This window comes from Sturnira hondurensis, unplaced genomic scaffold (assembly GCF_014824575.4).
Source record: "Sturnira hondurensis isolate 20B ecotype Veracruz unplaced genomic scaffold, ASM1482457v3 Scaffold0014384, whole genome shotgun sequence".
Taxonomy (NCBI): Eukaryota; Metazoa; Chordata; class Mammalia; order Chiroptera; family Phyllostomidae; genus Sturnira; species Sturnira hondurensis.
In genome coordinates, this window is record NW_028087015.1 from 8,618,603 (window position 1) to 8,646,105 (window position 27,503).

At 45.9% G+C, this 27,503-nt stretch overlaps 1 protein-coding gene across 3 annotated transcripts; it reads right to left on the minus strand.

Moving 5' to 3' along the window:
- Positions 1-27,456, minus strand: BRD9 (bromodomain containing 9). 3 transcript variants are annotated; one of them, XM_037062934.1, is made up of 16 exons: positions 27,266-27,456; positions 26,379-26,593; positions 25,921-26,053; positions 24,414-24,474; positions 23,852-23,996; positions 21,422-21,532; positions 20,554-20,729; positions 19,069-19,201; positions 17,241-17,316; positions 15,803-15,904; positions 14,376-14,508; positions 8,846-8,957; positions 6,709-6,747; positions 3,811-3,910; positions 1,988-2,155; positions 1-787 (listed from the first exon to the last, which is right to left on the minus strand). In XM_037062934.1, exons 1-16 carry the CDS (start codon positions 27,315-27,317, stop codon positions 687-689), a joined length of 1,857 nt encoding a protein of 618 aa, XP_036918829.1. In that variant the 5' UTR covers positions 27,318-27,456; the 3' UTR covers positions 1-686. The 3 variants fall into 3 exon arrangements, with proteins under 3 accessions (XP_036918829.1, XP_036918832.1, XP_036918831.1); XM_037062937.1 differs by having other exon boundaries at positions 567-787; positions 20,554-20,666; XM_037062936.1 differs by having other exon boundaries at positions 567-787; positions 20,554-20,669.
- Between the last annotated feature and the right edge of the window lie 47 nt (positions 27,457-27,503).

Consider the following 27,503-nt stretch of genomic DNA (forward strand, 5'->3'; position numbering starts at 1 on the left):
ACTCTTTGTGTATTTTTTATTAAGATCTGTATTTACATTTTGCCAATATAAACAGGCATCCAGTAAACATATTCAGAATAAAAAACATTTTATATGGACACAATACTTCATGGTAACTGGTAGGGCAGTTGATCTCTAAGTCTTCCAGCAGCATGTATTCCTTTCTTAGGCACGTGAATTAAAGAGACCAAGGAAGCTGCACTCAACTCCTTGTCTGTCCAGGGCCGGGTGGGTGTATGACCAGCTCCCTACATGCTCCTGTGTGACCCCCAAGACTTGCCTTGGAAACGTGGGGATGTGGGGTGGGAATGAACACACAGGATCCCCAGCAGAGTGCGGACAGATTCTACCACATCTGCTTCCCAAGGGCCACTTGTGGAGGTCATGGGGCAGAACAGATGCGCCCATACCGGCCAGAGAAAGGCTGTACTGCCCAGACAGACCACACCAGCTTTATATGATCTAATCACACACCCTTTATAAAGGATTTCCACTATTCGGGGTTCACAGGGCTATCTACAGAAACAATGGATCCACATGCGGCCGACATGATATCAGAGACAATTCACCACCTCCCCAGGCTGCTTCCTGCATGCCAAAGGGGACATGAGAGTCTTTGTTTCAGGACAAAAACTCTGTACATGCAAATAAAAAATTTTTAAAAATATCTAAGACTATCTACAAGGCTAGCTCTTTGTAGGGGCTGCAGGTTCTGGAGACTGAAGAAATTCATATGGGTCATGGGTCACCTCTGGCTGCTCACCGACACTGAGGCGAGAAGGGCTTCCTGCAATCATGGGAAAGACGAGACATTTCAATACATCTGTACACATGGTCCAGGCTCAGCAGGCGCCTGGCCAAAACCATGTCTGTGTGACTGCGGTTAGCAAAGCCCTGGACTCAGCCAGAGCAATGGTTCCCGGCATTCAGGCCACCTCCCTCAACCCTTTCTGGAGTGTGGGCCGCTACCGGGTACAGGCCACCCTTTCATCTCTCCCAGGGTACAAACCACATCTTATCACTCCTGGGGACAGGTGGAGACCACTTTTCACAGGCATAGCTGATAGCTGTGGGCACCCTGTAGCAGAAGGTTGGCCCTGACCCTCCCTCCACACAGCATAACCGCTGCTTCTATAGGAACAAAAGGCTCCTTGGCCAGGGGCCCCTCAGACAAACCCTAGTCCCCCAAGCAGGCTCCAGTGCTACTTGGAGAGCCTCGCAGGAAGTTGGAGTTCTCAGATCTGGAGCTGACCCCGGGCTACCTGGAACCCACTTCATGTGTCGTTTATCACAAGGTTAATAGGACCGAAAATACTGCTCCTGATTCGGATAGCTTTCACCAAACTTCTGTAGCTGTTTACCACCATTTCCTTCCTCCCCTGCCACCAATTATTCTCTAAAAGGATAATTCAATATTCATATGTGGGAACTAAATCAGTAGCACTGACACACTGAAAAGCCATGAGGCAAATGTCTGGTTCCCTTCCTGGGGGGGCCATGACACTCATTAAACTCAGGAACCCCCTGACCAAGGAAGGTCACGTGCTCTCCCAAATAAGAATCCGGGAGGAACAAACTTGTCAACACACTGTTTGGGGACTAAAAACAAAAAAAAGAAGAAAGAAACATTCCCAACTTCTAACTCGGTATGCTGTAAGAGTCTGCAGTCTCAGCCTAATTCCTCCCCTTACCAAGAGCCTCAGTATGTGGCTGTCTGGGACACAGACTGCCAGCACCTAATGTCCAAAGCCACAAACTCACAACACTAACTAGATCCCACTCGAACACTTCACCTCAGTGCAGCCACAGGACAAGGGAGGCCTGTTCAAGCTCCAGGGCACTGCAGACCTGTGGGCCTGGACTCACTGCCCACACAGCTTCCACTCTCCTAGGGTCTCTAGCCTTTCTTGACAATCAGTGCTCCTGCTCTCTTCCCAGATGGACACGGGGAGATTTGGGGCTGAGACCAGGCCAGGAGCTGCCTTACCTAGATGGTGCTGATCCCTGTCGGAGGTGTTAGACAGGGAGCTGAGGTTGGATGACGGCCGGGAGCCCCCGCGTTCAGCCTGCGCCTCATGCAGGTCCTGTAAGAGCTTTGTCGTCTCATCCAAGTTCAGATGGCTGTCATCATGGTCCAGCTCCTTCTTCACTTTCCCTGTGAAAACACAGGATGATGAGACATCAGTTCAGGTCCACCTGTAAAGCACTGTGTGTCAGCACTGCTGGTCCACAACTACCATCTCTCACTCTTCACTATGCATGCGCAAGACAACAGCCCCTCATAAGGTGAGCCAGATGAGCACGAGCAAGCTTGGAGGCGATGGTAATACAATTGGAGTGAGCAGAAGGGGGTGGACAATGACGGGAGGGACAATGTGTGGGAAAAGAAACCAGGCACCATGTCAATCTGCGCCATTTTATGGACAGAAGTCTTGCATTCCTGTCATAAACAACTGGAAAAACGAGATGATGTGTGCCATAGAAGCCTGCAGACACCAGGACTGGGCACAGGGCTGGCACCTGCAGAGCCGGGCAATGAGTGGGCTAAGAGCTGGAGAAGAAAGGCTGCCTGGTGAGCTCTCTAGTCTTGGCCAAGCGTTGCCCTGCACCCTGCCGGGGAGGTCAACAATTCACATGTATGTGACAATCACAGAAGGATGCAGCCTATGGGTGGGACCACGTTCACCCTACACTGTGGCTCTGTGTGCACCCTAAGAATACCTCAAAGCAAAACCTGTATAGGGTCCAACAACTCCAAGTTGCCCAATAGCCTGTTGGAGCAAGATCCACCATAGTTCAAAGACATGCAACCAAATCTAGCACCCAATAGTGTAACTTCATTGCTGGCCTCCAATAACCCACCAGGCAGGCAACAGAACAAGAAAACAGAGCTCTGCCAGGGAGGAACATCGTGGAAAGATGTGGGAATGGGCAGACAGGGAGTTAAAACAATTGGATACACACTCCATGTATTAAAGAAGGCACAGAAACCGTAACAGTGAGGCCAGAAAGGGATGACAATGCTGAAAAAGTGCAATGGAGCTGGATGGAAAGGGAAACCCCAGGCAGGACAAGGGCAGGTCAGCACAGCAGATGGAACAAATAGTGCCGTTGAGGATGCAGTACGGGACAGCCCAAAACACAGGCTTGGCAACCAATAGGCAGAGTCCGGGCTATAGCCAAACTTCCTACATTTGGTAAAATCTCTAAACCCTTAGTATCGTGTAGCTGAACAAAACCCAGGAAGAATACACCTAGAGAAATGCAAACAAGGCACATTACAACCAGAGTACTGAAAACCAGTAATGAGAGAAAATCTTAAGATGCAACCAGAGGAAAAAAGAGTAACTGATGTGTAGAAAATTGTTATAGCAGCTCTCGACTACTAGTTGTACTGAACAAAGATTTCAAGAAGGCTCCCACCACCTGAACTGTCTGTGCAATGGTATGATTATGCCCACGAGGGAACATCCTAGTGGGCACACGTGACCACATTAATGCACTATCAGTAGGTCAGGGCAGGTGCCTGAACCAACTGAATGGAAGGACCCAGGTTCGAAACACGGAGCCTGAAGTCAGGAAGAAGTCCCAGGCAAGCCCAATATGGAGCCATCTGAAGGTGGTACTGAGGACAGGAGGGCCCTCACCTATGGCCACCTTACCAGGAGCAAGGATAAGCAGCAGCGTACCAGCCCTGTGCTCCCAGGGACCACCCCTCAGGTTGAGTGGAAACACAGCACTACTGACCACTTCCTTTCAGCTGATCCAACTGCCGTGTTACATGTTAGGTGTGTGCCCAGCACAACCTACCCAGAGAGCTGAGCATGGAGATGTCCAGAGAGACGTCAGAATACGACTTCATTGACATGAAATCCAGCACAGAGCCGCCATCTCCTAGGGGGTCCCCACCCTGTGGAGGACAGAAAACAAAAAAGGAAAGGCACTAAGTGGGCATTGAACATCCACTGGTAGGACAGGCCTGCTCTGTCATGTCCAGTCCCCAAAAGTGGGCAAGACCAAGCTGTGTCTAGCCCATTCCACAGCCCTGGGACCACCAGGTATAAGCTCATGAGTGAGCCACTACCTAGATCAACAATGCCAGACAGGCACACAAAGGCTGCTGGCTCTCTGGTGACTCTGCATCAGGTAGGTACACAGCACCTGAAGAGCCCACAACTATTTTTCAGGGACTTCACTTAAGTAAGGTAGCAGATTCCAAACCAGGGCATTCTCTTTCCTTCCCCGGCGAGCCTCCTGAAGGTGCGGACGGCAGCCACCTCTGCTCTCCCAGCTCTCACGTGGCACATCTTCTCCCTGGAAGTCTTCTGTCTACTGTGTCAATTCCCAGTTCTCTCTACATCATTCCAGAGATGGCCAGCCCTGCCTTCTCTGAAATACTCTATCCGACCACACACACATTTTCTTCCATCCGATTTGCTGCTATCAGAATATTAGATTTTTAGGATTAACACAGAGCTATATTTTAAGGAAATATTTGAAGAGTCATCTCTAGTATTTTAAAGCCCTCAATATTCTACCAAATCACATACTCTTACATGGGTGCTGAATCCTATGTAACCAATGACAATTTAGTGTCAAATGACAGTGTCCCCCTCTCCAAATGACAGTCTAGGGTGACATCATTTCTTCACCAAAGAGTTAAGAAACAAAAGCCCCACATGACAGGTGCTGGGAGTTCCTGGGCCCAGCCTGTGCAGATGCTTTTTCTATGCTCCTCATTCCACCCTAGCCCTCTCCTGGGACTCAGATAGGACCCCTGCCAGCGTGCATGGTAGGGAGTGGTGTCCACCTTCATCCAGCAATTCATAGGAACCTAGTCACTGGAAGAAGCTGATGTTCCTGTTACCGAGGAAGGGGAAACTAGGCCTATGACCCCCATGCCTGTTGGGCTGTCTTGGCCTTGGTGTGAACCCTCTGAGGTTGGGCTATCTTAGCCTTGGTGTAAACCTTCTGGCTGGACTGTTTTGGTCTCAGTGTGAACCCTCTGCTACAGGGGCTTTCTTGGCCCTGGTGATCTGTGAATTTGCTTCTTTACTTGGCTTTTATAAAATCTACTCCTACCTGCTTTGATAAATAATCTCTTCCAAGAGGAACTGTCACAATAACAATTCAGGCCATTATGAGTTCATGTTTACAGAGCCAATAATGGGCCAGGCCCGAAGGGTTCAGTGTAACTATAAATTCCCACAACCCCACCATTACCATCTGCCTCTGAACCAGAGATTGAAGCTCAGAGCTGTTAGTTACACCACCCAGGGCTCAGCACCAAAACCCTTGCTCAGTGGGAATCATCATCCCCCAGCTTGTATCTCTCAAGATTTACCTGAGGGTCCTAAAACACGAGGCAATTTGCAGCTCATTAAGACATCTGAAAAAAGCTGGGTTGCTCACACCCTATTCCTCCTGTAGAAGGCCATCTAGCAGCACAAATTTCCCTAGAGACTACAGCAGAGCAATGCCCCTTCCTATGCACTAATGCACAAAGCACGCACACACACACCAAAGAGTCTTCCCAAGGCTATATTGTTCCAGGGCTCACCTAAAGGAAAGTGCTTTGGTTGTTTCCACTGGTCAAAGCTAGCTAAGAATGGAGATCTACATTCTAAGACAGCACTGAGCACGAGCATGACAGAATCAAGTGGGCGGAGGTGGGTGCCTCACTGCAGGTCAACATGGGCTGACTATCACACATGGACAAAAAAGCACTTAATGAAGCCAGTCACAGAGACAGGCACAGCCACCACAGGGTTGAAGAAAGGGGTGGGAGCAGGAGTTCAGCACAAGGGACAGTATAGGCAACAGGAGGCCCCTTCTGAAAGCTGTCCACACCTGCCCCAGAGCTGACTCTGTGGAGGCCTAGCAGCAGGGCAGAAATGTGGGCCGGGATCCTAGCTCAAGGCAGCCTGCACATGCCCCAGGTTTTCAAAGATGGGTGTGGGGCTTGCACTCTATGCCACAGTGCATCTGCATAACCAGACAGACCCTGAGCAGAATCCTGGCTGTCTTATGTACCCAGATGCACCACAGAGAACACCCTCCTGGAAGATACCATGTCACCTTCTTCAGTCTGTCACTCAGCAAGCCCCACCTGCCAGATACCTGATCCTCCTGCCCTGGGTGAGTCCTCCGACCACCAAGGCCAGGTAACAACAGTGGTCTAGGGCCCAACACCCTCCCCAGCATCCTGGCCTCTCTGCTCCAAGTACATTACGAGTTTTTTCCAAGGGACAGGAAAAGGCAGGGAGGGCAGGGAACCTTAGGTGGACCACAACAAACAGCTCCCTCAAACAGAAACCATTTACACCAGGCACTCATGAGGCCCCAATGACTTAGATTCTCCAAGCTCATCTCACTCACAAGTGTGCAGTACATGTGCACCCAGCTGATGCCACATGGCATTTGCCTCTTGATGTGCCCACCTTTCAGCAGCCCCGCCCTTCCCGGCACCTTTGGATTCCTGAGTCTGGATTTGGAGGAATTTATTGTGGTTTTATATCCCTCACTCCAAGCCATTAAAAATCAAGGGGTGGAAAGAGACTACCACTTAGTCTTATTCATCAGAAACTTAATTACTTTCTAAATAAGACAACATACAAAGCTCTTCTCAACCACCCCATTTCAAAAGCAGAGCACAACTGCCCTGCGGGAACCCTAATAACAATGTACTTACATGTCCATGGAACTCACCTTTATTTCATCTGGGGGCTTCATCGGGACATTTCTCCTCTGCAAAGTAAAACAGGCAGGAAATCAGTTTTTCCCAATGATTTTATATAGGGCGATCCATCCACATCATGGACACAGGTGACAGTTCATTCACTATTCCTTACCATTTAAGCCAGACTAACACTAGAAAAATGGTTGCCTACATGAATCCTAACAAAGCTTAAAAATAAGCTTAAGAAGACGAGGGGGGTTGGGTTCAGAAGTAACAACTCTGCCAAAACAAACATAAACATTCCTTAAAGGTAGAAGATAAAATCCAGACCAGCCTTTTCCAACAGAAATATAATGCAAGCTTATACCTAATTTTACATTTTCTAGTAGCCATGTTAAAATTAACCTTCATGTACAATTAGTCTTAATGTAGTCTTCTTAATCTATTGAAAACATTTTCATCTAACATGTAATCCAAGTAAAATAATTATTGATGTAGTGTCACCCTTCTTTTTTTGTTTTAGTCTTTAAAATTCTAGTTTGTAGCTTGTGCTTCCCACATAACTAAAATCAGACTAGCACTTCCAAATTTCCCAGCAGCCCTCTGTGGCCAGTGGCCGCTGCATCGGCACAGTCTAGAATCGCAGCGCAAGTCCAACACCCAATCAGACAACAAAGCAGCCAATTGTGGCCTATAAATCAAAGGACAATCTGCCCAGAGACAGATCCAGATGGACAGAAACGACAGAATTAGTGGTTAAGGAGTTTAAAAAACAAAAAAACCCTAAATGGAATTCCAGGGATGGAAAACATGGTATCTTAAGTAAAAAATTCACTAGCTGGGATTCACAAATTTAGGCATGGCATGAAGAAGGATTACCAAAATCATGGCAACAGAAACTATTCAAACTAAAGGGGGGACGGGTGAGGGTGGGGCGGTTAAGTCTTTTTAAAAGAAGCACTTTAGTAATATGCTGAATATATCGAGACATCTAACACACGTCGAAGTCACAGAAAAGGTAAAATAAGGGTGTAGGCAAAGAGTATTTGAAGAGATAATGGCTGAAAAATCTTCCGAATTTGTTGAAAACCATAAACCAATAGGTCCAAGAAGCTTACTTAATGTTAAGTAGAATACAAAGCACACTAAGACACATCAAAAATAAATTGCTGAAAATCAGTTAGAAAGATGAAAGAAAAATTAAAAGCATCTAGAGCAGCCCTAGCTGCTGAAGCTCAGTGGATTGAGCGTGGGCCTGAAATGCAAAAGGTTGCAGGCCAGGTCTCCAATTGGGGGTGCATAAGGGGCAATCACACACTGGTGTTTCTCTCCCTCTCCTCCTTCCCTTCCTCTCTCTCTAAAAAATAAATTTTAAAAAGTTAAAAAAAATAAAAATAAATAAAAGTATCTAGAGCAGAGGTCAGCAAACCTTTTCTCTGAAGGGCTGGAGAGCAAATAAGGATGGGCAAAAGTAAATTTACATATTCCAATGGAAATAATACAAATGGATAATACTATAAATAATACAAGAATGAACTCTTTGAGTTTTACATACTAACCACTGCATACCTACTTTTACCTACCTCTATATTTGAGGTTTTGCAAGCCATGTAAATAAAGTCTGTAGCATTTATTTTTACAACCTATGAAAAAATGTAATGTAAAAAATCATTGAGCTCAAGGGCCAGTTTGTCAATCCTTGATTTTGACCAAAATAGACATATTACAAATGGAAAACAAAAATAACTGCATACACAGAAATAGTGCAAGTTAGGTATTTTTTAAAGTAGAAAAGAAAAAACACATCAACTTGATCCCCTACCCATGAAAAATGAATTTAAAAAACAACGGTCACATACTTTTCTCAAAGAATACTGAGCAAATTCAGTTGCCAAATCTATACTATGAAATAATCCTTTGGAACAAAAGGAAATGACAGATGAAAGAAATCTGAGTATGCACAAAGTTATGAAGAGTAAATATGTGGCAAATAGAGATGACTTCTAAAAGTTTCTTCTAAAGACAACCAACAGTGAAAAGTATAAAAAAAAGAAAAGGTCAGTGAGAGAACTGTTTAGCGAGGACCTAAAATCAGCACAATCGATCCTGAGAAGCCAGTCATTTGGATGGGCTCCTTTACAGGAATGGCACCACAGTGCAGCCCACCTGCCTTAGCTGGAAGAGCATCCGCGAGTGGTCTCCGCCTGTGATCTGGTCCAGGAGGTCATCCACTATTCTCTTGCTGTAGCTCCCAGCATCCTTCACAAACTCCTGCAGGCTGGAAAGGGCCAGGAAAGAACATACTAACACAAATGCTACGTGCTTTCATCTTCCAGACTCTGCTGCCACCAATGCCAGCAGTCCTGAGCACAGAAGCCTGTGACGTCAGCACACCTCAGTCGCTCCTCCAGGAGGTACTTTCTGCGAGCTGCAAACCTCTCATAAGTGGAAGATTTGGACCAACAAACTTCATCAGATCCTCAAAATGGTCCATGCCACCAAAAAGTTAAAAAAAAATTCTCAAGAGAAAATTAATTAAAAAAAAAAACAGTGAAAAACAGTGTATACACACGTGTATGAGGTGATAGAATAACTTATGCTAAATTCTGTAAAACAAGCACATTCCTATCTGTTTTGGGTTTAAAAATAAAAGTAGACTGAGGAAAGATGCACAGTGTAAATGGCTACCTAATGGGCAGGGGAAGGAGCAATTGTGGGAGCCAGGCTTAATTTTTGGACCTTATGAATGCTTTAAAAATCAAAATAAAACTAGCCAAATTTAAAAGGAGGCAGAAAATGAAAAACGCATGGTCCTAGCATCAAAGCCAGGCAAAGGCTCAACAGGGCTGTCCAGACTTCAAAGACCTTCACACAGAGCGAGGAGGGCTGCTGGTCTAAAAGCAGTACCACTACCCATGAAAAATGAATTTAAAAAACGACGGTCGGGAGTGAATTTAAAAAATGCTCGCCAGGAGCATTTTAAACAAACCACCACGATGACAAGAGAACATGAGTGTTCTCTTCACAATGACAAGAGAACACTCACGTGTGGCCTGGAAGCGCCCGAGGACAAAGCATCTGAGGAAGCGGCCGGCCTGGGGGAGCGCGGCAGGAAGGGGCCCTGATACCAAGGCCAGGACCTGTCTACCTCCCTGCGTGTGCTGCTTGTGTGCTGTGACTTTCTCTACACGGCACACAGAATCTGCATGCGTGTCAGGAGCATGTACTTGGGGAAGACAAGCTCAGTCCAACTACACAGTGCTACCTGAAGAAAAGGTGACTGGTATTCCTGAAGAACTGTGAGCATGTTGCCAGGGAAAACAGGAATAAAGAGGAGGGTAACCAATTTGTGACACCATCATCTCAAGAAATTTCCTTCTCAGTTTTCTACTTTTTTTTTTTGTCTCACAAAAAACCTGGGCTAGGTATTCATTTAGTGTATTAGGGACTAATTTTTAAAAATGTTTTAATATTTTAATAATGTTTCTTTTGAGAATAAAACAAAACTAATATGGAAAGACTCCATTTCTTAGAGGCTACAAAATTATTTTCTCCATAGAAAATTACTAAAATTCTACAACAGTGACAGTCTACTTTGCCACAGAAAACAAAGAGTTCTACAGAAACACAGTACTACATCTCTCATGTTAGTATCACACGCACACAGAGGGACAAGAAGACAGCACTGGCCTCAGGAGAAAGCAGCCCTGCTGACACCTGCAATTCAGACTTGCAGCCTCACGGACTGGGAAACAATAAATGTTAGTTGTTTAAGGCTCTGTCTGTGGGGCTTGTTACGCAGCCCAGGCTGACTAATGCGGCAAGAAGAACACATCTGAATACAACTGCAAAACAAATTCTTACTAAACATACACAGCTCATTACACACACAAAAAGTACTTCTTTGAGCTACAGCCTAGATCATCACCTCCTTAAAGCTGTGATTGAGCTTTCTGCCAGGCTGATGCCACACAAAGGGGAGTGACCACCTAAGAAAGATGGTGTCTGCAGCATGCAGAATGACTCAGCACAGGGATCCTGGCGACTGTCCCTTCAAGTCTTTCCCCAGAGCCACAAACCTCAGACTATCCTTACACAACTCTCACCCACTCTGTCCTCCCTCTGCTGGAGCCCAGGATGGAGTGTGCTGTACATGACACTTCGGAAAAGTTGGTTACCTCTATTTTCATATCTCAAAAAAAATTTTTTTAAAGATTTTACTTGACCTGGCCCACAACCCAGGCATGTGCCCCGACTGGGAATTGAATCAGCAACCCTTTGGTTCGCAGGCCCATGCTCAATCCACTGAGTTATACCAGCCAGGGTTCATATCTCAAATCTTTGCGAAACTTGTTATTCAAAGCCCTATACAGCCCAACATTTGCAGCTTCTGATGAAGATTGTAAAGGCACAGATAAATGCAGTACTTGCAGCCTCCCACAACCACCTCAAAAATACAACCAAACTACAGAAAAACCATCATTCAGAACTACCTGAAATCTAGCTGAATGGAAGTCCTACAACTAAAGGTATAAAGAAGCAACACTGAGACTGGTAGGAGGGGCAGAGATGCAGAATGGGCTGGTCCCACACCCACATGTGCTGGATAAAAATCAGGAGGCATAGCTTGGCTACAGGGTGTCGCCCCTAGGAACAAGAGAAACCAGCCCCATATCAGCCCCTAACCCCAGCCCATGGTTCCAGTGCCAGGAAGAAAAGTCCCCATAACTTCTGGCTGTAAAAACCAGTGGAGATTATGGCTGAGTGAGAATTAGGGCTTCCGGAATCCTAGGCAGTTCCTCTTAAAGGGCCTGTGCATGGACTTACTCAGCAGCTTGAAAGGCACCAGGTACAAATGAAGAGGAAATGAACTGTCTAGCATCAGGGAGAGTTAAGAAGGGCAGCCTTCCACCTGAGAGAAGTGCAGGCAGAGGCCAACAGTTCCTTTTCTGAGCCCTTCACCCATAGAACTGGCAAGTGGGCACCATAGCTGAGTCTTCATCAACCTGGCTAACATCAATGTTTGCCCCATCCTGGTGTTTTCCTGAGATTCCGCCTCACCAACTCTTGGGTCAACCTAAGCTATTTCCAGTGGTTTTCCATTATGAATGGCCTAAAATCAGATTTTCCTAAAATCTCTTAAACAAGCAGGATCTGGGCTTGGTGTGCCCCGTACATCCTTACTAAGTGGCTCCAGACCCAGTAGTAGTGGCAGCCAGCTTTGGTTTGAAGCACGTCCTTTTCTGGGTATGTCCAAGCCCAGCACAAGTTACAGCCCTCTATAGAACACAGCCCCAGACAACACAGATGCTGGCAGAGTTTGGCCTCCACCTCCTGGAAGGCACAAAAGCCAGTGTACCTAGTGGAGAGCTTCAGACCACAGCAAAGCACCACCCAATCACAACTACAAGCAACACACTCAAAGGACAGAGTCAGTGGGCACCTAAGCCCTGAGGAAGTAAGTCCTGCTCCACGGGGTTGGCCCTTGCACAGCTAAACCTCCATGGTGGTCACAGCTAATCCTTGAAGTTGACTGGCCTGGGGCTAAACCACTCTCACTGACATGCAAACAGCAATGGAGACTCAACTACAAAAGGAGAGTGAACAGAGCCAAAGGGTGGAGAGTTGAGCTTGGGTGAACAGAGAGGCTGTGCTGCTGGACCCTACAGGACACCTACTACCTACAGTAGGCCACTCTACCAAGCCCAGAAGATATAGCAGCTCTACCTAATACACAGAAACAAACACAGGGAAGTTGCCACAATGAGAAGACAAAAAAATGTCCCAAATGAAAGAACAGAACAAAATCCAGAGAAAGAATGAAATGAAATGGAGGTAAGCAAACTACAAAGTTCAAAACAATGGTTATAAGGATGAACTTAGGGGAAGAGTAGATGAACTTAGGGGAAGAGTAGATGAACTTGGAGAGAACTTCAAAAACAAAAAAGGTCAGCCCTGGCTGGTGTAGCTCAGTGGACTGAGTGCGGGCCTGTGAACCACATGATCGTGGTTCAATTCCCAGTTAGGGCACATGCCCGGGTTGCAGGCCAGTTCCCAGCAGGGGACTCACGAGAGGCATCCATACATTGACATTTCTCTCCTTCTCTCCTTCCCTTCCCCTCTAAAGATAAATAAATATAAAAAATATTTTTTAAAAACCCCCAAAACAAAAAAGGACCTGGAAACCATAAAGAAGAACCAGTGAGCCATGAAAGATACACTAATTTAAATGAATAGTTTACAGGGAATCAACAGTGGAGTAGATGAGGCTGAGAATCAAAACAGCGATTTGGAATATAAGGAAGCAAAAAACATCCAATCAGAGCAGCAAAAAGAAAAAGAAAATTTAAAATAATGAGGACAACCTTAGGAGCCTCTGGGACAACTTCGAGTGTACCAACCACCTCATCATGCAGGTGCCAGAAGAGAGCAAGAAATTGAAAAGCTATGTAGAAAAACAACAGAAAACTTCCCTAACCTGGTGAAGGAATTACACAAGTCCAGGAAGTGCAGTCCCCAGCAAGATGAAACCAAAAAGGCCCACACCAAGATACATCATAATTAAAATGCAAAAGGTTAAAGGCAAAGAATCTTAAAAACAGCAAGAGAAAAGCAGTTAGTTACTTACAAGGGAGTTCCCATAAGACTGACAGCTGACTTCAAGACAGAAACTTTGCAGGCCTGAGGGACTGGCAACAAATATTCAAAGTGATGAAAAGCAAAGACCTACAACCAAAGACCTACTCTACCCAACAAAGCTATTATCACTTAGAATCAAAGGACATATAAAGAGCTTCCCATACAAGGAAAAGCTAAAGGAGTTAATCACTACCAAACCAGTATTATAAGAAATGTTAAAGGGTCTTCTTTAAGAGAACAAAAATAAAAATAAAATAAACAATAAAATAGCAATAAATACATATCTATCAATAATGAAATCTAGCCCTGGCTGGTGTAGCTCAGTGGATTGAGTGTGGGCCTGTGAAGCAAGGGGTCGCCAGTTCGATTCCCAGTCAGGGCACATGCCTGGGTTGCAGGCCGGGTCCCCTGTAGGGGACGCATGAGAGGCAACCACACATTGATGTTTCTCTCCCACTTTCTCCTTCCCATCCCCTCTCTCTAAAAATAAGTAAATAAAATATTTTAAAAATAATAATTAAATCTAAAAAACAAACGACAAGCAGAACAGAAACAGACTCAGGTATAGAGAGGCTTTTGATGGTTGCCAGGTGGGATGAGGGTTGAAGAACTGGGTGTAAAAGGTGAAGGGATTAAGCAGTATAAATTGGTAGTAACAGAGTACTCATGGGGATGTATATAAAGTACCATATAGGGAATATAGTCAATAATACTCTAATAGCTATACACGGTATCAGATGGGAATGAGATTTATGGTATGATCATTCAGTAGGTTGTATAATGTCTAATCACTGGGGTGTACACCTGAAACTAACATAGTATCATATGTCAACTGTAATCGAAAAATAAAAAATGATTTAAATAAAAAACTGTGATTGAGTTACCCAAAATTCACAACTAGGCTACAGTAAACCACAAGGGTATACTGAAAATAACTTGGGAATTTCTGCGCTTTGAACCTGCTGCAGTGGCTCTCTTCCCAATACACAGGCTCTGAAGTGCCTTCTCAGTAGGAAGACGGCTCCTGCTGCTGCCTGCGTCTCTGGGCACAGCTTACCTCAGTGCACACTGCACACCCGTCTCGTCTCCGTAGGCAGAATACAAAAGCTCCATTTCATCTGATTTCAAGTCTCCAAACACAGAATTGTTATGCATTGACAGTGCAGTACTGGCACTTGACAATAATGTGACTAAGAGTGGAGAAAATAGGGAAAACATAAGAAACATCAGATTTACACTCAAATTACATCTGGCAGGAGATGAACTTCCACCTTTCTCCTTGTGTTGCTCATCCACACTCTTGTACAAGGCATCCGCCTCAGTGGCACACTTTCTTCTCTACGAAATCCTTGCTGAACTACCAACTAGTAGAAGCTTTGGGCATGACTAGTGGAATCGCTTCATCACCTTTGTGTTACCTCTGTGGCCAGTGGCTACAGAGAACGGTTCAGTGTTTCAGAAAGGAGTGAGTGCGACAAGTAGAAGGGCTTCTTGGTGCCAGCTCTTCTCCCATCCCAGACATTACTGGGAACCTCACCTGCAGAGGCTGGCTCATGCTGAGGGGATATAAAGGGAATCAGAGGGTCACTGTTCTGAAGGAGGTACATGCCAGCAACTCTGCATGAATGATGTCAGGGGCTGGAAGGGTTGTGTCCTGGGCACAGAAGGGTATGAAGAAGCAACCCAGGCCTCTCCCCACTAAATGCCAATAGCACCCCAGTTGACAGTCAAAATGCCCCCTGGGGCCCTGGCTGGTGTAGCTCAGTGGATTGAGCTCGGGCCTGTGAACCAGAGGACTGTGGTTCAATTCCCAGTCAGGGCACATGCCTGGGTTGCAGGCCAGTTCCCACTGGGGGACCCATGAGAGGCAACCATACATTGATATTCTCTCCTTTTCTCCTTCCCTTCCCCTCTAAAGATAAATAAAATCTTTAAAAAAATTTTTTTAAATGTCCCCATGGGAACAAAACAGCCAGAAATACCGACAGACACTCCAAAACAAACCAAAAAGCCAACCACAAATACAAATGGCAGCCAACGCACCCACACTCTCCCTAATTCTCTCTGGAGAAAGTTATGCACAGCTCTCTCTTGGCTACAGGCATCATCACCCCCCTTCCAAAAGAATAAAATGTAACAGTTTGTTGGAGGACACTAAATTTCCACCACTAGATCTCCACCACCTGGCCCCAAGAGTCCCGGCTATCACGGCATACAGTAGTAGCCCATCTAAGAATTCCACGAAGTGCAGGACTGAGACCAATCCATCAGTGAAGAGCAGAAGGCAAGGCAGGAACTTGCCTTATGTCATTTTTATTCCTGTCATTCAAATGGTCTTAATTTTACTATTAATTTCAAAATCAGAATCTGGATATATTTCTAAAAACAGGTAAGCCAGGAAGACCTTGGAGGAAGAACTGGGGACTCCTTTGCAACAACTCACTTACCTGTGAGTGCTCCTCCCCACACTCCCTGCACACTCACCTTTGCTCCTTCTCTCATCTTTGAAGCCCAGCGTGGTGAAACTGAAGCCAGGGAGCAACTTGCTGGAGAGTGAGCTCAGGTCCACCGGGTGGGTCTCCTCCTCTGCAAGAGCAGCACTGTGAGCGGGCAGTTGATGGACCCCCGTCCCAAATAGCACCTCAAACACTCTCTTCACCTCACAATAGGTATGTGTGGGAGAGAGGGCTGGGAGGCTCTCTATGAAGACCATCTAAAATTGAATTTGCAAAAGCCAACTACCATTCTGAACCTTAATCACATTTCAATTTCGCTTTATGATTACCCCAAAGTCAACGTAATGAGAAACTTCTGCTCTCTGACCATGACACTAGGAACATAATTTTCAAACTGACCACTCACCACCTCTAAGAAATGCTGCATGCATTCTTATAGCAACAGTACAGCTCCCGCCTTTGCACACTCTCCGACTGCATATTTCCTACACTAAAGTTGTCACTCACACACTATTATGTGACCTGAGCAGGACTCTTCAAATTCCTAACTAGAACCTCTACTTCACGTTCTTTTTCTAGCCACTGATCAACTTGCCTACTCTCTTATGAAGACAGTATGATTTATTCTGGCTAAAGAACAAAGAAGCTGATCAGAATTTATACTTTGTATACTAAGAGAATGCTAAATAAAACTGTGTCAAGAGCTGGGTGAAATGATGCCACCAGGCACATTAGGCCGTGGGGGCTGCCCTGCATGCATCCATGTGCGCATGACCAAGAAAAGGGGTTCATTTTCTAGGTGTGTGTGCATGCCTGCAACATTCAGTTCCACAGTTTTGCTTTTCTTCAAAAAACAAGCCTTTGAAAAATCTTTCTGAAGGAGATGGAAAAGTATAAAGATGCTTGTTAAAGGCCACAACCACCCCCCCACCCACCCCCAGTATTTATGGCTTCATCAAGATCTTCCTTGATTGAATTACCAACTTGCGGTTTTTTCTTCTAAAACTTGTGTTTGAGCTGACAGTTACTTCTTTCAAGCTTCGAGAGTAGAGCAGAGGTGGGGACTGGTTTCTGTCAAAGGAGCCGTTACTGAACTGGTGAGGCAAATCCTCACGACAGTACAGGACGTCCAGCCCCAAGCCTGCAGCTCTGCAGGAGAGAAATTCCTGTCCAGCTGGCTGTCCTAGGGGCCCTCGGTCAGAGACGGTCTGATCAGCACCTCCACCCCAACTGGATGACCAACCTCAGTCTGCTTACCACACAAGTGTCATGGTGAGGGGAGTGGTGCAGGAGCGGGAAATTGAACAGGGCTTGTCATCTACATTTAACCACTGGTGTCACATACTCCAGTGAAAACACATATCAGAAACAGGTTATAAGGTTTTAAAACATTGAATAGAAAATAGAGGTTAGCAGAACAGCATAAAGACTAAAAGGGACACTGAGCCCTGAGATGGGCCACCCACCGTCGGCATCTGGCTCGGCCGCGTTGACCACGCTGTAGAGCAGGTTCCCGTCACCGCTCTTCTTCAGATAGCCCATCTGTAAGGAAGCTCGCCTGAGTGCACGCCCCACCACCCCCCCCCCGAAGTGAGAGCCCTTAGCTTTCGCAGTTGAGACTTCTACTGAAGCTCCAGCAAAATAAAGGCTTAGGAATATGGCCGAGCTTGGACAATCTTGAAAGGCCACAAAGGTCACTTGTTTCTCTATGAATGAAGAGGCCCCATTCATACCTTTCCCTGGAGTTCAAGACCCACTTGCAAACGATGTGCGCATGAGTGCAATGAAAGAACTTAGAAAAGTTCCTCATAACACCTTCTTAAAAATATCTTTTGAAAGAAAACAATTTACCTATAAACAACTTTTTACAGTAGGACAGAAGCCTCAATAAAATGAGTTAGAACCAACCACCAAACAAAACCAACTCCTCCTCTGAAAGCCATGAAGAGAGTGAGGAAGGGAAGGCATCTTTGTGCTGGTGTGTGTGGGGAGAAGGTGGAGAAGGCTGCCCACCTGTTCAGGTGCTGGAGCCCAAGTGAAAGGAACGAATGTCTGAGCAGGAGGAGCAAGCCTGGGAGGGGAACCAGGACCCAAGCTGGGTGAGTAGGGCATGCAGGATGGGAGATTAGTTACCCTTGGTCAAATAAGTGTAATAAGGATAAAAGAAGCCAGGTTTCTCACTGTGAAATTACAAAATTAAAAGGAAGAAAAGGAGAAGAGGCTTGGTGATACTAGATGGCATCGGAGGTTCAGTGTAAAAACATGGTTTTTGGTGAATGTAAACACAGATGTCAGTCTAGGTTCCTTCTAGAAGCCATACGTATATAATGGCCTTTCCTAGCTCTCTCCACTGAGGGCCACACACGGTGCTCAAACCTGGGTTTCTAAAAGCCATTATCCACTAAGGAACCAGGGTTCCTTGGAGAAACAGTAGATTCCACAGCTAAAGTGCAACAGGGGTACAGACTTGCAGGTCCCCTGGAATGACACTGTAAGCCACACAGGAAACCTCAAACTTCCTAGCAGGCACATTAAAAATAAATAAATAAAGCAGGTAAAATTAATCTTAGCAGAATTTATATAACCCAAAACATCCAAGATATTATCATTTCAAAGTACTTTATAATCTGAATTTCACAGACTCAGTATGAAAAAATTGTAAAGTTCTAGTTCAGACTGTTTAAATATGATTTTGGATGTATCAGATCAAATAAAATGTATTAGAATTTCAACCGTGTCATCGTTAGCATGACTAAGAAGCTTAAAGCTGCATATGTGACTCACACTATTTCTACCAGATGTGCTGGCCTAGAATGTATTCTTGTGTCAGAGAGGAGATGCTCAGAGGATGGTGTTACCTCCTCCTGATGACCAGCAGCTAGCTGGACAGGCTCCCTCCCACCAGCCACACCTGCATCAGACACATGAGTGACTGAAGCACCACACAAAGTTGTGAGTACACAGGGAGAAGCATTAACCTGCAGCAGAGAAGTCTGGCGGGTTCAGCCTCTGTCAAGTGATGGAGGTTAACATAGTCCTGACACAGGCATCTGTCCCTGGAGGACCCCTTACCTCCCAGGAGATGGGGCCAGTGGCTACAATGGCCAGTGGGGAAAAGGAGCTCACTTTGACTATAGCATGCACTCCTGAGCTGGACCCTCCAGTGACAAAGGCATCCCATGACAGCAACAGAGCTTGGACTAGACACTCATAACATCCAGACATTAACCTCTTGACTCTGAGGGCTGTGCCACTGTCCTGGCAGAAAATACACCACCCGTCAGGAAGCACTACCTTGCTGCCTGGAAGAAGTCGGTTGATCCTATCCCGAGCCTCATCGGCCGCGTGCTCCACCAGGGCCAGTACATGTTCTTCTGCTGTGCTGTCAGTCAGGCTGCAAGCGTTTCCTTCTGGCTCAAACATGCAGCTACAAGGCAGAAACACTGCAAAAATCACCACAAGGCACACGACGTAACCACTTCACCCCTTCCCTGCAGTGGTCAGTCCCTAATGCCCCCAGAGTCATACAAATACCCAGTAGGAGTAGCACTTATGCTACAAAGAGCACTTATGCTCTCTTCCTTTTAGTTCTAACCACAGTAAAACAAGACCCTTTCATTAAGATGAAGAGTAAGTGTAAACCAAGTAAGCTTTCTGTATCAGTTATATTTCAGTTGCCTTAAGAACAGAAGAAACATCACATGACAGAAGCCTCACTGTTAAAGTGTCACTGAAGGTACCATTAGAAAAAGCAGCAAAAACCCTGTGGAGGGTTGAGGAGCTGGTGGAGTTTGGGCCAGGAACACAAGCCTGCTCACTGGCAGCCCTCACCGCAAGGCCCAAGGGACGCCCCAAGACTTTAGCAGGTCAGCCTCAGGTTCCACATGGAGTTCTTGATTCAAACAGCTGAGAGGTGCTAGGTGCAGTATCCAAGGGAGACAACCTCTGCTGTGGAAGTTTCTAGAAGTAGGTGGGTGGGACCCTTCTAAGGAGCCATGGAAGCCAGCCTTGCCTGGGGATGTTGAGTCTATGGGAACACCCTTCCTCTGGTTCAGCGTTTATAGCTGCGGGAGCAGGGAGCTCAGGGAGCGTGGTGAGGAGTGCATGTGGCCACGCATGCTGCCTGCCCAACATGACAGTTTCGTTCCCTGAGCCTGGGACAGGCAAGCCCAGGTCACCAGCATGTGAGGTTTCTTGGGAATAAAGAGCCAAAAAATATTCACAAATAGGACACATGTGGGAACAGCAGTGAGCAGAGGACATGCTGCAGGGCTAAAGAGATGAGCTCACTGTGTCACACCTGGGACAGATCATGTGTGCATGCAGGAGGGGCTGTCTCAGCCCTTACACCTCCTGTGTCCATTAGCATGATAGTGCTCTCCTCTAGGACAAGTTACTGTGCTGGCTGTAGGATGGTGGTATGTCCACATGGAGAGAGCATAGGTGACAAAGCAAACCACCACTTCCTGCAGAAATGACAGTGAGGTCCCATGATCTTCTGATACCTTCCAGTGATAATGATGACATTCATTACTTACACACTACGGTCACCTCACTCTCAAGGTGGGCAGGGAAGGATAGTCACATCCCTCTGAACACAGATCTAAGCTTGTGAGGAGCTGTGCTCCTCCCACCAGGCTGCACAAGCAGTGCACCCCTAAGCTACTCCAGAGACACAGGCAGAAACACAGGCTGGTGCCCCTAATCTACTCTCTCCAGGGAGCACCTGCATTCCTAAGGTGAGTGCCCGACTCCACAGGCAAGTGCACTTCTCTTTACCTGATGACTTCTCTACTCGGCCTTTTGGATTTCTTGGTAGTTTCTACTTGTACGGGTACAACTTCTGGAACAGGTTCCTCAACAGCTGTGTCTTCGTTGCCCAGAAGAGCTGCCTGCTGAGAAAAATCCATGTCCTGCATAAACGACATGCTGCGCTTCAAAGCTAACAGCCGCTCCTAGAATCAGAAAGGACAGAGCAGCACGACTTTACCTCTCCCTCACAGCCAAGGTGCCATGACAATGGGATGGGATGGGGATGGCCACAACCTCACCTGGCCTAACAGCTAATCTTCCATGCGGTGCAACAGGAGGTGGTTGTGGGGTCAACACCAAAGGGTGCAGCCTATTAGCTGGCGAGCACTTAGAGCCGGCAGAGGGGAACAGGCCAGAGGGCACAGGGCTGCACCTCACCTACAGGCTCATCAGGGAAAAAGCAGTGGTCCTAGACACGTGGCGCATGCAACCTGGCTCCTCAGACAGACCTTGGAAGCCACTCAGGATGGCCAGGATGTCCCAGCTGGATTCAGTGAGGCAGCCACACAAAACAAACCCAAAAGGTTGGCTGCAATACAGTGAGAAATTCACCCAGACTTGAGATCAACACATCCAGAATGTTCTACCCATCCCTAAAGGAGATATTACAGCTAGGGCAGGAGCAAGAAGAGAAAGAGGAGAGTGCCTGGAGGAGAGGGATATGGACAGGACAGCCTGTGGCATCTACCCTAGAGCAGAGGGGTCCATGCCGTGGCCAGTGACAGGAAGATGGAAACATGTCATTTACTGTGAGTGAGTTTCTGTTTAGGCATAAACAACGTAGAGGAGGAGAATTCTCCTTTCTGTGGCTCCTCGGTGTTAGTGGCTTTCTTACTTTGCTCATCATCTTAAAGCCTGCGTGAAGGATCTTCTTAGCTAACTTGTAGTACACAGTGTCTGGCCTGTTGTATGTCATTGCATTATCACACATCAGTTTGAAATCTGCCTGAAAAAAAAAGAGAAAACAATTAATCAAGTTGGAAACACCACACAGCAGCAAAGAGTTTAAAGAGGCCAAAATGAAGAGCTGAAAATTAAGTGAAAAGCAATTAAATTTGCCTCTTTGATTAAAAGAGGCCAAAGAGGCCAAAATAAGGAGCCGAAAATTAAGTGAGAAGCAATATTAAATTTGCCTCTTTGATTAAAAAATAACTTTAAAAGCTTTCAGAGAAATTTTCATAATTGTTCACTGATCTCCATTTACACAAAACAAAGTCTGTACTTCTTTTTAAGCATAATATGTACATTTCATTTGAGACAGATGGCTCCCTCTGCATCCTTCCTGTCTCCAACCCCCTCTCCTCTCTTTGAGAGGAACTCGGACGTAAATAGGAACAAGGACTAACAGCTAAGTTAAGTAAAAGTCCAGGGATAAACTGAGAGGTGGGCACAGTTAGGTGCTCTATCTCTGGGATTTTTCCATGGAATTTAAAATTTTGTCTACAGTTATTCTAGTTCTATACAGAAAAGGACTAAAATAATGTCTTATTAAACGATAATTTATAATAAAAGTTATTCAAAACATCAGTATTTTAACATCCCACCCAAATTATTTAGCACACAGCTGTCACAGGTGAATTATTTTCACTCATATGTGGAATCTAATGAACAAAATAAACCGACAAACAAAATCAAGAGACTCATAGATAAGAGAATAGACTGACAGCCATCAGACGTGAGGGGGTTGGGGGCTGGGTGAAAAAGGTGAAGGAATTAAGCAAACAAACTCACAGACACAGACAACATGATGATTACCCAAGGGAAAGAGGGGTGAGAGGAGGGAGAAGAGGGTATGAGGAGATAAATGGTAAATGGAAAGAGACTCAACTTGGCATGAACACACAACACAACATACAGATGATGTATTATAGATTATATACTTGAAACCTATATAATTTCACTTTTTAAAACAACCAGGCCCTGGCTGGTGTAGCTCAGTGGATTGAGCATGGGCCTGCGAACCACATGATCTCGGTTCAATTCCCAGTCAGGGCACATGCCTGGGTTGCAGGCCAGTTCCCAGTGGGGGATGCATGAGAGGCAACCATACATTGATATTTCTCTCCCTCTCTCCTTCTCTTCCCCTCCAAAGATAAATAAATAAAATCTTTAAAAAAAAAACCACTCTCTTGAGGACAAGACATGGGGTGGACACTGCTCACACCTTGGCTTTGTCACTGGGCAAGAGACAAAATTGGGGTCTGTAGTTAGAAAAGATAGAGAACTATAGGGTGTGGATTACTGATACCATCTGCCCTCTGGAGCACTGCTCCATTCTCCTGTGAAAATTTGTCCTTTCTCCCGTCTGTAGGTTAGCAAACCCTTTCAGTGATGTCTCCAGCAAATATCAAAGAGCCAAGTTTTTCAGACGTTAACAGACCTAAGAAAGAAGCCCAGTGTTGTCTCCTAAATGACACTATTGCCAATGCTGTCAAGCATCCGCTTTGACTCTCCCCCAGGGTGTTGGAGCCAATCATCAATTCCGACCTCTCACAGCCAGTACTAAGAAAGGAGAGTTAAAAACTAAGTATTCAGGGGATTTAAGAACTCATTATTCTAAAAAACTCAAACTCCCAATTATTACATTATAAAACTGAGAATTAGGAAAATTACATTTTTAAAAATACCCATTCTGGAACCAGGTCAAATAAGATGTAACTTTGCTTGACCTAACATGTCTCATTTAAGCCAGCATCGTGAAAGAAAGAGAGAGAGAGAGAAAGAAAGAGAGAGAAAGAGAGAAAGAAAGAGAGAAAAGAAAGGCATTTCAAATAGCATGTTAACCCATGGGCCAGCTTCTAGACCAGTGATTTTCAAATGGCTTGCCAAAAGAGGCTCACTGGTAAGCTGCAAGAATTTGTAAAACATGTAGTACCTGACTATGCAGCCAGGGGCACTGACCTCTTTTCCCTTAGTCCGTCAAATTAAAAAAATGACAACAGGCAACACAACAACAGTTGTCCTGTGTAAATGAATCAAAATTACACCATTTTTTGTCAGATAGGCAAAACTACAAAATTTTCATAATTAGTACATGTGGAACATGTTATAAAAAAGACTGAGAATTACTGCTCTAGACCACAGTACAGAGTAAATTACAACCAACCCATTTGCCTGATGCTATGTTTGCGAAACATCAACCCAAACACAGAAACACCTGTGAAAACTTGCAAATAGAAATGACTATGTCTGATGATCCAAGTGTTTACTGGACAACTAATGCAAAGCTTCCAAACAATTATTTTAGGAACTGAAATTAATTTACCTTAAATTCCGTGACTGACTTGTATTCATTGGCCACAATTTTGTCTTTCATTGTGCCAAAATCCATCGGATGTTTTATTATCATTGAGTATCCAGGAGCAATTGCATCCGTGACAGGAAAAGCAAAAAATCCATGAGGATCTTTTCTGAAAACGAAAGCATCTTTATTTAAACTGGAAAGCCCTAAAACCTAAATTTTTGAATGATACAAAACCCTTCACCATAAAAAGTTTAATATAGTTGACTGAAGTTTATTTCTTAAAAATAAAAAAATAAAACTTATGCCCTTTAAAATTGTTTATAGGTATTTTTGGATACACTAAAAATTCCATGACTAGCACCCTGGCTGCAACCACGGCATCTACATCACAGCTCGCTGACCCCCACATCGACAGTCTCCTCCCGGCTCTGCTCTTGAATGGTGCTTGCCCACTCTGTCAAAATGGGCATTCCCAGTGGAGGTGAAGTGTCTGCTTCACACACAGTGGTGGTGGTGGCAAAAATGCTTCATAAAGAAGAACCCAAATGCTGTCAAATAAAAGCTCTTTAGAAACATTTGTTACCTCTGGAGCTGGCGGAGGAAATGCTCTAGCAGTTGCTGAATAGGTGTGCTCTCGTTTTCAGCTAATGATTTAAAAAGGAAAAAAAATAAAATTGAACAAAAAGATTTTGAAATCACTTCACTGGAGTGCTCCAATTTCATAGTGTGTACTTATTTGTTTCAAGTTCCAAGGCATTTTCATAAGACAGTTCAAGTAAGAACTGGATAAAAAGGTAAACCAAACTCAGCCTTGACCCCTCACCAAGTTCAGCTGGATGTAAAGAATACCCCCACACAGGTCCCCAAACCCTAGTGCCCAAATCCCTTAAACCAACAACATATACCTAGTAGTCATCAATCTATTTCCAATTCCTATCACCAATGGGCCTGGTACATTCCAGATAAGGTATGAAAGTAAGAACAAAGGCTTTGGATATAGTAATGGATGGATTCACCAACTATCATTTCACTCGAGAGCCCTAAACTTCTGGATATGCCTGTTCTTCATGTGTAAAACAGGGATAAGAATACACACCATACAAGGGTTACTGTGAGCACTGCAGTTCTTAGCTACATCTACGGGCACATGTGTGAAAACATAGTTTTCAGTGAATGTAGACACAGATGTCAGTTTCGGTTCCCTCTAGAAGATGTATGTATGTGATGGACTTTCCTAGCCCTGTCCATTTAGGGCTACACCCACCACCCAGACTTTGGTTTCTAAATGCCATTGTCTATTGAGGAACCAAGTCTGAAGAACAACAGGAGTGCAGACCACCAGGTCCCCAACAGTGATGCTCTTCAGAGTGACCAAGAAAACATCATGTGATCATTAGTTCTTCAGGCATAATTTGGAGGGAAAGTACCCGATGTAGAACATTAAGGAGACAAATTAGATTAAGTTACAATTTACCAGTGTCTGCATTAACTTTGCAGACACATTCATTTATGAAGTGTTATTTGTACCTGACCCTCTCTTCCTCCCAACATTCTCAGCAGCCCCAAGTCCTACCTGTTCACCATGGCAATGACTCACTCATGGGAGGGTACTGCCAGAAAACAACACCCCACTATGATTGCAATACAATACCTTCTACCTCCACCAGCAAGAAAAGAAACTGCCTGAAAAACAAACCTCCTGACCATTTAGAAGCCTCTGAGGGAAGTAACCACACACAGATCAGAGTGTTCCAGAAGTTGTCCTTTGGTAGAGTCAGCACAGCTCCCAGTGTTTCTTAAGTCCTTGAAACACTAGCTTCCTCCCATCTATAATGAGCTTCTTAACTCATGGGCTTAAAGAAAAAGACCAGGAGCGGCACATGGCCAAACCCTGCTCTAGAAGTTCAAAGATGATGGCAAGAACCTCTGATCCAGCTATATTTCATGTGAGGCCTTGGAAGAGGAAGCCCTCACTCCTGTTCCTTCCTTCTGTGTGTCTCCCAAAAAGCTGAAAGACACGCTACGAACTGCTGCTTCATAGTAACAAGCTCCAACAGTCCAAGAAAGTCTTTGAAAATGCTACCACTTGCCTGGTTGTGTCCGGCACGCTCGGATTGGCCGATCAGGAGGCGGCTCCACCTCTACCTTCTTCCCAGGATCAAAATCATCAGCCTCTCCCTCTGTGTCACAGTGTTCCTTTTCCCGTTTCCGCTTCTTCTCTTCCTATGAGGTAAAGTCAAGGCAGTGAGAGCAATGCAAACAGTTTTAAACAAACCTCCTGTTTATCCTGTTTACAAAGGAAAACACAAAGCTAAGAGAGAAACACTCTCTTTCAGAGACTCTTTCCCACTCCAGATTCCCACCCCTGCAAAGACCCTCCCCAGGGGTCAGGGGAAAAGTGATGCACAAAGAGCCAGAATCAAAGAAACTACCTTTGCAGTGTTTTGCTACAAACAAAACACCCCCTTTCCTAAGCCCTGCAGCACTTCTGCCTGCCACTTCAGGGGTTTGGGGACAGGACATGATGGCCACCTTCACCCTGTTTTACCTTTCGCTTCCTTCTTTCTTCATCGTCCATATATTTCTCCTTCTCTGATTTCTTCTTCTTCTTCTTCTTCTTTTCTTTATGTCTCTCTCGCTCATGGTCTGACCTATCATCATAATAGCTGGAGTCATGGCCAGATCCAGAGAGTTCAGTCACTTCGCTTCCTCCAACTTTGAGGACCAACTTCAGGGGCTTCTCCAAGGGCTTGTCTGCATAATCTGTAGAGACAGAGATGGTGGCTCTCCAGTGCACGCTTTGAGAAAACATCACCCAGGTGGGTGGCATGGCTGGCCAACGAGTGGGTGCTACTGTGGAGGCCCTAGAGGACGTCTGGCCCTACTAAGGTGGAGCAGAAGAATGCTAAAACCATTACGGAAAGACGGTGGGTCAAAGCTGAGAGTGGCTGAGTGTTATCCTCTTTCCTCTCCATTTCCTTCCCCCTCACAGAGCCAGGGAGAGGGGAAAGCAACAAGACCATTAGAAGCAACAAGACCAGTGGAAGTAACAAAGCTAGGAGCTGGGACCCCGCAGACCGATGCCACATCCCAAAGCCCCAGGGCCCTGTTCACCACCTTGCTTTCCACTGACAAGTAACGAACTGCTGCTGCAGGACCAGGAACGAGCAGGGAAAGGCGGGAGGACAAAACGGTAAGACCTCCTCCCGGAGACTCAGACACCAGCCAACTCAGACCTTTGGTTTTTCTCCAGGACTTCGGAGATGGACCACACGGAGCTCGAACCCCTGCCGCCGCGAGTCTGGGGCCCCGCCCACCGCGAAAGCCCGCGAGCCCGGGAGCCTTAGCGCGTCCCCGGGACCCTTGCCCATCCTCTGGCCAGCCCGCGCGAATACCCAACCATCCCGGCGTCACAAAGCGCGTCCGCTGCCTCACCCTCGTACGACGAGCGCCATTCGGTCTTGTGCTTCTTGTGCTTCTTGCCCATGGCGGTTGCGGGGCAAAGAGCGGGGCCGTGGGCAGCAGCGAACGCTGCCCGAGCGTGGCCGCCGGCCCGCGGCCCTGGCTCCGCGCCCGCCTCAGCCTGCGGAGGTCGAGGGGCCGCGCCGGAAGCGGACCTCGCGCCCGGAAGTGGCCCCGCCGCTTGCCAGCACGAGCGCTTCCGGGTCGGGTG